Source organism: Xenopus laevis, chromosome 2L, assembly GCF_017654675.1.
Source record: "Xenopus laevis strain J_2021 chromosome 2L, Xenopus_laevis_v10.1, whole genome shotgun sequence".
NCBI classification, from domain to species: domain Eukaryota; kingdom Metazoa; phylum Chordata; class Amphibia; order Anura; family Pipidae; genus Xenopus; species Xenopus laevis.
This window is the reverse complement of record NC_054373.1, coordinates 72,001,833-72,014,332: the sequence shown is the minus strand read 5'-3', so window position 1 is coordinate 72,014,332 and position 12,500 is coordinate 72,001,833. Positions and strand designations below refer to the sequence as shown.

The 12,500-nt window shown below is 38.9% G+C and overlaps 1 protein-coding gene across 7 annotated transcripts in view; it reads right to left on the bottom strand.

The window, feature by feature from the left end:
• The window catches only part of LOC108708145 (Fanconi anemia group E protein), a 98,129-nt gene that overhangs the window by 11,349 nt on the left and 74,280 nt on the right, over positions 1 to 12,500 (bottom strand). For 5 of the 7 annotated variants that reach the window (XR_005965387.1, XM_041582028.1, XM_041582026.1 and 2 more), the window contains one exon: positions 45 to 116. The exons of the other annotated variants lie outside the window; for them this stretch is intronic. Coding sequence is in view for 4 of the 5 variants with exons in the window: in XM_041582028.1 (XP_041437962.1) it covers positions 45 to 116 (72 nt within the window). In the remaining variant the exon portion in view is untranslated. The remainder of the gene's footprint in view (positions 1 to 44; positions 117 to 12,500) is intronic. 7 annotated transcript variants of the gene reach the window in all.

Genomic DNA, 12,500 nt, shown 5'->3' with positions numbered 1-12,500 from the left:
TATCATTTTACATACAGACAATAAAGGATACTGTTTCTACTTACACAGCAGTAAATACATTCTTTCTTCACATGGTTGTTAGCATTTAATTTCTTATGGAGCGGAAAACACAGAACCTGTCAATATGACAAAACCAAGTTAGGTTAGGAAACAGTTTAGTTGTAGTTGCCCATTTAACCCTTTGGGGGCTACACAATCTAGTTCAAAGATCCAGAAAGCCTCTCTTTTCAATAGCAGCTTTTCAATGTCACCACCCCTCGGCGGCTTAGGTACATGATCGATGGGCATGCATTTAAACTGGGCAGGACTGTGTTTGGCCTCACGCCAGTGTTTGGCCACGGGCTGCTGGGCAATGTCCTGTTTGCTAGGATCAATAATCCTATTAGTATCTAACGCTGCCCTAATGCTCGCCCTATGCATGCTAACCCTTTCTTTTAGCTGCCTCACGCTTTTACCGCAATAGAGGAGACCACATGGACATTTGATGATATACACAACCATGGTGGTTGTGCACGTCATCCTTTGTCTGATCTTGTAGCTTTTGCCAGTCCTTGGATGTCTGAACTCCGTGCCCAAAATCAAGGTGTTACACACAACACATCCTGTGCACCTATACACCCCAGGGCGTGGTGCTAAGAAGTGTTGTAATGGGGTTTGAGCATATTTACCCACTGGATCAGAGGGACTCAAATGTTCCTTGAGGTTAGTATTCCTAGAATAACTGAACTTCGGCCTGTGTGGGACCCTTTTCCCCATCACTTCATCACTAGCCACTATCTCCCAGTAGTTCATCACAGCCCTCTTGGTGTCCCTACTATGGGGATTAAACTTACTGACATAATACATATCTTTCATATCACCACCCTCTACGTGATGCACCTTTTTCTGTAACAACTGCTCACGATCCATTAATGCGACAGTGTCCATGGTTTGTCTGATCAGTGATTGTGGGTAACCCCTCTCTAGGAATTTCAAACCCATTTTCTCAAGGTCAATTTTCTTCTGTTCAGGGTCACTGTCTATACGGGCCACCCTCATCATCTGAGACTTGGGGAGTGAGTCAAGAAGGTGCCTAGGGTGGTGACTTGTATAGTGCAAAAGTGTATTTCTGTCAGTATCTTTCGTGTAAATCCGTGTCTGAAGGGCCCCATTACACTTATAGATTTGGACATCCAAGAAGCTGATTTGCTGTGAACTATAATTTGAAGTGAGTTTGATTGGCGTGTCTAACTCATTGAGTGATCGTACAAACAATTCCAACTGTTCAGAAGGCCCTGTCCACAAAAAAAACAGATCGTCTATGTAGCGCCTATAAAAGCTGCCATGCTTTTTAAAGAGATCATGACCGTATACATATTTGCTTTCAAATTCATACATATACGCATTGGCATAGGCTGGCGCTACCCTTGAACCCATGGCAGTGCCAGTGCGTTGTAAATAGAAATCTCTTTCAAATTTGAAGTAGTTTTTGTGCAGCACAAATTCAAGAAGCTGCAACATATATTCAACTGGTGGACCCTTATATATTGACAGGTTCTGTGTTTTCCGCTCCATAAGAAATTAAATGCTAACAACCATGTGAAGAAAGAATGTATTTACTGCTGTGTAAGTAGAAACAGTATCCTTTATTGTCTGTATGTAAAATGATACAGTTTTTTTAAGTCTTTTTTTAAGTCTTATATTTTTTTCACAATGTTGCAAACTATATGGACACAGTCATACACTATTGGATTGGACACTGACACCCGGTGGTAAAAAGAGATATTGCAACTGCTATTTGGAAAAAAGGCAAACTGAAACGGAGATGGACTCACATGCCTTATATGGACTGGTGACATCATTTTTGGCGCCCAAAATACACTGGGGGGTGGGTATTTAATTGTATCTTTGTTATTGCACTGTATCCTTGAGAAAGGTCCCCATGCGGGACCGAAACGTCAGATGATGTGTGAATAAATCAACACTTTTTTCACCTTGAATATACAGAGTGTGCTGACCTTCTTTTCAATATTGCTACAAACTTGGTCGTGCACCTCTGGCTTCGTCTATGACCGAGTGCAGGCACTGTCTGATATTATATATATATATATATACATACATATATATATATACACATATATATACATACACACACATATATATATATATATATATATATATATATATATATATATATATATATATATATATATATATAAAAAGATATAGTTAAGAGCACTCACGGGTATTGTGCAAAAGGCTTTTATTGGAGTATTACAATCTACCCCACATCAACGCGTTTCGGTTCTCTCTGAACCGTCGTCAGGATGCACACAGAAGTCATCACGTGATCCATAAATACAAACATCAACCAATCAGTGAACAGTGCTAATTAATTAATCATGCTGGTGAGTGTGTTCTGCATTAACGTGTCAGCATCAGTTACAATATTCACTATCAAAAGTCAAAATACGTGTATAAAATGTAATGTATATAAAGAGGTTATTCCTGTGTATCGCTGTTCAGCGCTGGCCCATCCACATCAAGATTCGCTACACTTATTCTTTGAAAAAACGGCTTTATTCAAATTTTATAGTTGATAACAGGCAGTGGGTAAGTGGTACGAACTAACGCGTTTCGTGCCCTTTCTATTGACACTTCATCAGAGTTCACTGTAAGGAATTGCCTTACAGATGCCGGCTTGGATTTGCCGGAGTATCGCGAGAGCTGCAGCCAACACGCTACAGGAAAGGGTGAGCTCCGTTTAACTTTCACTACCCGTGTTTTGTATTATATAAAGAGGTTAACCACATTAAAAAACATTAAAAACATTAAAAGTGGTGAATTAGTTTTACTCGACTCCTTAAGACCCCGTTTGAAATGCAATGTAAGTGTCAAAAATTTCAAAAACAATATACCAATGTGTCACCAATCAATGTTTTTGAAATTGTTTTTGAAATTTTTGACACTTACATTGCATTTCAAATGGGGTCTCAAGGAGTCGAGTAAAACTAATGTTAATAACATAGGTATTAATTAAAATTTAAAATAATGGTTTAATATGTTCTATAGACAGTTGAATATCTGGGATACATACAGGCAGCATAAGTATATTTGATTAGTGCAGTTTGATATTATGATTGTGACCTGCAGGTGTAACAACCAGGAATAAGTAGCCCAAGCATATTGATACTTGGTAACAATTGAACCATGGGTATATACATGGACATGAAGAGGCTAGCATTTTGGCAGAATCCCATAAGGCTTGGGTAGTGTTGCTATCAACTCAGTAAGAACGCACCATCTAACTCTGCTGCATTTGGTTAATTAACTTATTTTTAAAAAATTTTTTTCATTTTTTTAGTTTTATTATATGGATATCCTTGACAATCCTGTTTTGGCAATTTGTTATTTGCACAGTCTTAACATGTTTCTAAAAGATTTGATGATTCACCACTTTTAATGTTTTTAATGATTTTTAATGTGGTTAACCTCTTTATATACATTACATTTTATACACGTATTTTGACTTTTGATTGTGAATATTGTAACTGATGCTGATACGTTAATGCAGAACACACTCACCAGCATGATTAATTAATTAGCACTGTTCACAGATTGGTTGATGTTTGTATATATATATATACACACACACACACACACATATATATATAAAACCTAGTCCCTTTGTAAAATGTATAATGAAGCAATAGAATTCTTAATGAATCAGATAAAATTGAGCATAGGACTGGCCAGATACGGGATGACTTTGACGTAGTTGGCCAGCTTTAATATATATAAATTATATATATAGAATTATTGATTGACAATCCATTATATGTGGGTCCTCCAATTGAATTTATACTCACCCTGCTAAAATTTATTTGGGATAAAAATTTATTTTGAAACTACATACTATATTCAACGTACAGGGACAGCTATGGGCTCAAAAGTAGCCCCGGCTTACGCAAATGCATACATGAATAAATTTGAGAGTGATTATATATTGTCATCCAATTTTTAGACAGTATGGGGCATTCTATAGGAGGTACATTGACGATATCTTCTTTTTGTGGATGGGCCCGATGGAAGATCTGGGAGAATTAGTCAAATACTTGAATTGTTTAGACAGTCCAGTGAAATTCACAGTTCAATACGATATGCAGCAGATCAACTTTTTGGATGTAAAAGTCTATAAAGAAAATGAAGCTTTACAGACATGTATATATGTAAAACCTACTGACAGAAACACCCTAATGCATTATCATGGCAACCACCCGAGGCATCTGTTAAATTCATTACCTAAGTCACAGAAGCTTAGAGTGGTACGCATTGATAGTGACCTAGTAAAAAGGGAGGCTGACTTGAATGACATGTGCCTAATTAGGGAGTACCCTAAAAAACTAGTAATAGATACTAAAAATTGGGCCCTCTCACTTGATCGTAAGGAGGTAATGAAAGAACAAGAAGTAGGACAAAAGGTTAACAACAAAAAAACAGCTGAGAATGACATGTACTACGTCAGTAAATATGGGGAAAGCAGTGCACTGGTCAAACAAAGTGTTGTGACGCACTGGAAGCTTTTGACGTCAGATGAGTCCATTTGTAAGAAATTGCCCAAGAAGCCAAAGTTTAGCTTTAGAAGGGGGAGTAATCTGAAAGAGGTACTTAGTCTCTCAGACAGGGCCGGAACTAGGGGTAGGCAGGGTAGGCGCCTGCCTAGGGCGCAATCATTGGGGGGTGCACTTAGGAGGAAAAAAAATGTAACTTTTTTTTTACTGTCTTTTTTTTTTGGCCTTTATTAACGCATGTGTATATGTTTAATAACCGCCCGCCCCAATCACCTTAGCGCTGTCAGTTTCCAATTTCTCTACACCCTCTTGACCCCTCCTGCTGGATTGTATCTTCCGTTGGACGCATGCGCAGTGGACGCCGGTGGCTGCGCATTACGTCACTGTATCAGTTGACGGTACTTGCGCTGGTGTGGCCTCACACTTGCTGGCTAGCCTCACAAGAGAAGAAACATTGGAACTGGATATTGGAGGCACAGGGGGAAGGTTGTGGGGGCTAATTTAATATGGCTGCACTTCATGGGATCCTGGTGTGGCTCAACTCTCACACTGGAGCAAGGTTGGAGAAGGGTTTGATGAAAGTTTGGACACAGTTGTTGGACCAATTTTATGTGGCACCGGCTGGCTGCTGGCACAGGTATATGGGGGCAAGTATTGGGGCTAATTAAAAATTTAATATGTTGGCACTGTTTAGGGGGACCTGGTGTGGCTCTTACTCGCTTGCAATGAAGAAAGATTGGAGAAGAATTGGAGAAAGTTTGGACACAGTTGTTAGACCAATTTTATGTGGCACTGACTGGCACAGGTACACGTGGGCAGGTAGTGGGGGCTAAATAAAATATAAATATTTTATGTGGCTGCACTGATGCTGACACAGGTTCAGGGGGCCCTGGTTAAATTTTTATGGGCTGGCTGCTGGCACATGTACATAGGGCTTTAAGTGGGAGCTAAATAAATGTTTGGGAGGGGACCTTGGCCTGGTAAAATATTCTATGTGTCCGCACTCATGCTGGATGCTAGCACATGTTTGTGTGCAATCAGGAAGGGGGACTGACTAAATATGTTATTTGGCTGCATTTTCTGGTCTGCTGACAGAAAAGTGGGACAAGGCAATTGGGGGAGTTTGGGAGATCGAAGTTCGAAATTCAAAAGACTTCGAATCGAAGTACCAAACCAGAAAGCTGCTGAACAAAAGTTCAGAAAAAAAAAGTTTTTTGGGGTCGAAGTGGGCCGAATTCGCCCTAATTCGACCCCAAAAAAACTTCGACCTCCATTCGTTTGGTCTTTTTGAATTCGAACTTCAAAGTTTTTTTAACTTCGACCTTTGATAAATATGCCCCTAAATGTTAGTATGATGCAGACAGTGATATTCTGACAATTTGCATTTGGTCTTCTTTTTCTATGAATTTTTCCCAGTTATTTATATTTTTGTTCAGCAACTTTCTGGTTTGGAATTTCAGCAGCTATATGGTTGCTATTTAACCTGGCAACCAGGTAGTGTTTTGAGTAGGGATGCACCGAATCGGTTCGGGATTCGACCAGGATTCGGTTCAGAATTCGACCAGGATTCGGCTTTGGGGATTCGGCCGAATCCCAAATACTGGATTCGGTGCATCCCTAGTTTTGTAAGATGAATATAATAAAAAAGTAATACCTTTTTAGTCTCATAAAGTTCCAATGCTGACCCTTGCATAATATAGCATAACCACCCAAACATCAATGAACACACATAAAAGGGTCAGAAGGCATTGGAACTTTATGAGACTAAAAAGGTATTACTTTTTTTTATGTGCCAAGGTGAAAATGGTAATGTGAGACTACTGATTGGGGGGAGGGGGGCACCAAATGAAGCACTTGCCTAGGGAGCCAAAATACCTTGGTCCGGCCCTGCTCTCAGATCCTGTGCATACATACACACACATAATATATATATTATATTAGTGTGTGTATATATATATAATATATATATATATATATATACATACACACACACATATATGTGTATATATATATATATATATATATATATATATATATATATATATATATATATGTATATGTATATATGTGTGTGTGTGCATATATATATATATATATATATATATATATTATATATATATATATATATATATATATATATATATATATATATATATATATATATAAAAACAAGGGAAAGTTGTGCTCACCACTAGTTTTTAAAATCATTAGGCGGGGGTGCAATGAGGGTGTGACCACAAAATACATATAGACAAATACAAGATTCCTCTGCACTCAACCCATTATCAATATATTTAAGACAGAGACATTTTGTGCATACTGCTACTGAAAAATGCCTTACCCTTTAAACAAAACAGGGATTGTTTGTCACACCCTCATTGCACCCCCGCCTAATGATTTTAAAAACTAGTGGTGAGCACAACTTTCCCTTGTTTGTTATAGTTCTACAAGAGCAGTGACCAGCTCCATGTTGTAGCTCCCACCCCCTCCAACTATAGTCAGGTGATCCCACTGGTGTCTAATAAAAGGGCAGCCAAGTTTGGGAGTTTTACTTTGAAAGCAGCTAGTAAGTTGCAGGTAAAACGTATTCGTCCCTTTTATAAAATGTATAATGAAACCATAGAATTCTTAATGAATCAAATGAAAAGTGAGCATAGGACTGGCCAGATATGGGATGACTTTGACGTAGTTGGCCAGCTTAAATATATTGCAATATATGGACAAACAATCCCTGTTTTGTTTAAAGGGTAAGGCATTTTTCAGTAGCAGTATGCACAAAATGTCTCTGTCTTAAATATATTGATAATGGGTTGAGTGCAGAGGAATCTTGTATTTGTCTATATATATATATATATATATATATATATATATATATATATACATATATACACACACACACACACACACACATATATATATACATATCATCATCATCATTATCATTTATTTATATAAAAGATATACGCAGTACTTTACTGCAGTTATAGCAAACAGGGAATAAATGGTGGATAACAAACAAGGATTACAGAATACAATGGGGTTAGAAGGACCTAGAGATTAGAGTTAAACTAAAAGGTTAGGACATTAGATTTTACAATTGAGACATTAGGATTATATAAACATTTTGTCATTTTTGATACAGCAATGATTAATTAAGGTACATTGAATAAGCCTCTTTAAACAGATGGGTCTTTAAGGAGCGCTTGAACATTTGGAAAGAAGGAGAAAGTCTGACAGCTTGTGGCAGAGAGTTCCAGAGAAAAGCAGAAGCCCGAGAGAAGTCTTGTAGACAAGAATGGGCAGAAGTGATTAGAGGAGAAGTGAGGCGAAGATCAGAAGCAGAGCGTAGGTTTCGTGAAGGAGTGTATTTAGAGATTAGAGATGAAATATAGGGAGGGGTTTCATTATTAAGGGCCTTGAATGTGAGTGTAAGTAATTTGAATTTGATTCTAGAAGAGATTGGGAGCCAGTGAAGGGACATACATATGGGAGCAGCTGATGTTGAGCGGCGAGCTAGATGAATGAGTCTAGCGGCCGCGTTTAGAACAGATTAGAGTTGTGAAAGGTGATTTGTTGGAATACCTGCGAGGAGTAAGTTGCAGTAATCAAGGCGGGAGATGATGAGAGACTGAATCAGTGTTTTAGTTGATTCTGAACTGAGATATGGTTGTATTCGAGCAATGTTGCGCAGTTGAATACGGCAAGATTTTGCAAGTGTTTGAATGTGTGGTGAAAAAGACAGGTGAGAGTCTAAGATAACTCCTAGGCAGCGTGCCTGTGTGGTGGAATGAAAGGTGGTGTTGTTTACTGAGAGTGATATCTGAGGGACAGGGGAAGATCTTGGAGGAAATATAATGAGTTCTGTTTTAAAAAGGTTCAGTTTCAGGTGGCGCTGTGACATCCAGGAGGAGACAGCAGAGAGACAGTCTGTGACTTGGGAAAGGACAGAATCAGAAAGATCAGGAGTAGACAAGTAGAGTTGGGTGTCATCAGCATAAAGGTGATACTGAAGTCCAAATGACTGAATACGTTTTCCTAGTGAAGTTGTATAGAGCGAGAACAGCAGGGGGCCAAGAACAGAGCCTTGAGGAACTCCAAGTGTGAGAGTGGGAAAGTAGTGGAAGTAGAGTTAGAGAAGGAAACTTTAAAGGAACAGTCAGACAGATAAGATGTAAGCCATAAAAGAGCAGTGTCCTGAATGCCAGCTGAGTGTAGAATGTCAAGGAGGAGTGTGTGGTCAACTGTGTCAAAGGCTGCAGAGAGATCTAGAAGGATTAGAATGGAATAGTGACCTTTAGACTTTGCCAATAGAAGATCATTGGTTACTTTGGTGAGTGCAGTTTTAGTCGAGTGTGATGGGCGGAAGCCAGATTGCAAGGGGTCGAGGAGGGAGTTGTGAGTTTGATGCTGGATCAGGCGTTTGTAAACAAGCCTTTCTAGTAATTTGGATGCGAATGGAAGAAGGGAGACAGGTTGATAGTTAGTGGGAGAGCTGGGATCAAGGGAAGGTTTTTTGAGGATAGGAGTGATTAGTGCTTGTTTTTATAATGATGGAAAGGTACCAGTAGAGAGTGAAAGATTAAATAGGTGGGTAAGTGCAGGAGAGAGTGTATCAGAGATTGGATGGAGGAGGCGAGAGGGTATGGGGTCAAGGGAGCAGGTGGTGGGTTTTGAGCAGGCTAGAAGTTTGCTAACTTCATCAAGAGTTGCAGGGGAGAAGGAGTGCAAAGTAGATACATATGTGTGTGTGTGTATATATATATATATATATATATATATATATATATATATATATACACACACATACATACATATGTGTGTGTGTATATATATATATATATATATATATATATATATATATACACACACACACACACACACATACATATGTGTGTATATATATATATATATATATATATATATATATATATATATATATATATATATATATATATATATATGTATATATATATATATATAGATAGATATCCAACATACAAGCAAGATCCGCACTCACAGGTCTTAAAAATGAATAAAAGTTTTTATTGTAAAGGGCCTTTACAATAAAAACTTTTATTCATTTTTAAGACCCGTGAGTGCGGATTTTGCTTGTATGTTGGAAATTTCGTTTTTTGATACTGCACCCAGGCAACTGTATCTCAGGGGTGCACGGCCAATTCTCAATCATATAATCAAAATCTGGAATAAAGCATTCCTGGGCCAGCACTTCCCTTAGTAAAACAAGTGTCTTTTTATTTCATTTCACACATCACAGTGCTCCAACGTTTCGGTCCCTCCTTGAGAAAGGTCCCAAGAGGGACCGAAACGTTGTAGCACTGGGATGTGTGAAATGAAATAAAAAGACAAATACCTGACGTTTCGGTCCACATTTGGATCTTTTTCTGTTTCTCTTTACAGAAACTCCTCTGGACGTGGCAGTGAGTACATCCAATATTGACATATACCATGAACTGATTTCCCTTAAGAAAAAGAAATTAGATCTACAACTACATGGCATCTTTCTTTTTAATTACCACAGACAGAGACTAATTCCCCGTGGCTTCAGAATTAGCAATATCCCCACCATAGGTCGCAACAACCCGGAACTTTGTGCTAAGTGGTGTGGTATACTGAATAGATGCTCATTTGATTTAATACTACTAGTGGTTGAACAAGTGGGAAAAGAACTGACTTTGATTAAAACTGACATTGGAACAATATTTAGAGTCACTCCACACTGACACTGACGGATTGGGCGGGTAAAATTAAGACGGCAATTGATACGTATAAATTAGACCTGACGAACTTCAAACAGAATAAATTTAAAAAAGTATCTGACGACTATAAAACAAAACAAGTCTATGGTTGGTTATTGGGCCTCAGATCTGACAAACCCCGGGTCCCCTTTAGAAGAAGATCTATTCCTAGGACCTTATTTACTGTTGATAGCTCAGACCAATCGACTGACACAGTACCCAACAACAGCACGTCAAAATATTTTTTAGGGGTCAGAACACGCTCCAAGAAAGACACAGGAGGAGACGGCGGGGCCATACCAGACGAGGGAACCGTAAACCCAAGAGGGAAACCCCCCAGGGGCAGGAGAATATAATTTTTAATTTGAGTAAACACATCCTATCCCCGGGTGAGATATCCCTGCTAACAAAGGGGCTATAATTTGTCCCTAGTAACACTCCAGATACGTTTGACCTGTTAGTCAATTTGCACATATTTCAGAGTAAACGTAAACTGAAGGAACACTTTAGAGATACTCCAACACAGACCATACCTAAATTTAAAAGCAAAAGTACCTTTGATCCTCCAAATACACCTGCACCTATTAGAACCTTTGGCAAAATATTCAGCAGGGACATTAAGCAGATAAAGGGCCATACTCATAAGTTTAATAACCTATCCCCATTGGAACGCCAGGCCATTAAGACACTGAAAGCTGACAATGACCTAATTATCAGGCCAGCCGACAAATCGTATTGCTTGACTATATGTACTATAAAAATGAACTCTTGAGTCAGGTATCAGATATGAATACATATAGATTACTCCCGGGTGATCCTACAAACACTTTCAAGAAGGAATTAGATGAGGTTCTTAGGATGGCTAGGACCGCTGGATGGCTTGACGAGAATCTTACCACTGATTACCCCCGTACCCCGATAATTCATACACTACCAAAGGTGCTCAAATCCCTATCTGCTCCGCCAGGAAGACCAATCATCTGAGCGGTTGGGTCTCTGTACCAATCAATTTCTACATACATTGATCATTTCCTTCAGCCATTAGTGCAATTAATGCCATCTTATACGCAGGACTCTCGACATGTGATTAAGAGACTTAATGAATTATCAGACATCCCCTCAGATTGTATCCTGGTTATGATGGATGTCAAGAGCTTGTACACTGTAATCCCACATGACATGGGCATTGCTGCCTGCAGGAAAGCTCTCCTCACATCAAGTTCCACGACTGTGCTCACTGAATTCCTCCTCCATCTACTAGAACGGACACATAACTTCTTCAGATTCGGGAAGTCCTTCTATCTTCAGACTTCAAGGACAGCCATGGGAAGTGCACTCGCGCACTCCTACGCCAACATATTTATGTTTGAATTTGAATCTGAACACATTATGCCCCTTCACATATTTCTGTTATATCGTTATATCTGATATGGACCCATTCTAAAGAGTCCCTTTTGTCCTTCCATCATCAACTTAACGGCTTGGATACATTAAATTAACCTTAAACTTTGCTACCCATGACATTGATTTTCTAGATTTGAACATTTTCCTTGAGGATTCATGTCTAAGCACTAGACTCTTCAGGAAACCTACGGATCGCAACTCAATACTGCATGCGAACAGCAACCATCCTCTTGCTACTATCAGGGGGATCCCCTACTCACAATTTCTTTGAGTAATCTGCAACAACAGCTCAAGGGAAATAGCATTGTTACAAACACAGGAAATGTTCAATAGATTCCTGGAAAGAGTATACTCCGAGGATCTACTCAACACGCAACTTGAGAGGGCCCTTCAACAGACACAATCTATATTACTCACATCAAAACCCACTATACCTGATTCAGCCAACCCTTTGATCTTTACCACCACCTGCTCTTCTGCCTTCCACCACCTATCTACAAGCATCAAGAAAAATTGGCCTATGCTAAATATGGATGAATCTCTATACCTCCACCAAGCTCCCAGACCACTGATGGGCTACAAAAGAGACCGGAGCCTAAGAGACCTATTGGTACGCATGGATCTTATAAGAATGCAACCACCAGAGAAAAATTGGCTCACCACACAGAAAAAATTGGCTCACCACACACACACACACACACACACACACCACACACATATATATGTGTGTATATATATATATATATATATATATATATATATATACACACACACACACACATATATATAC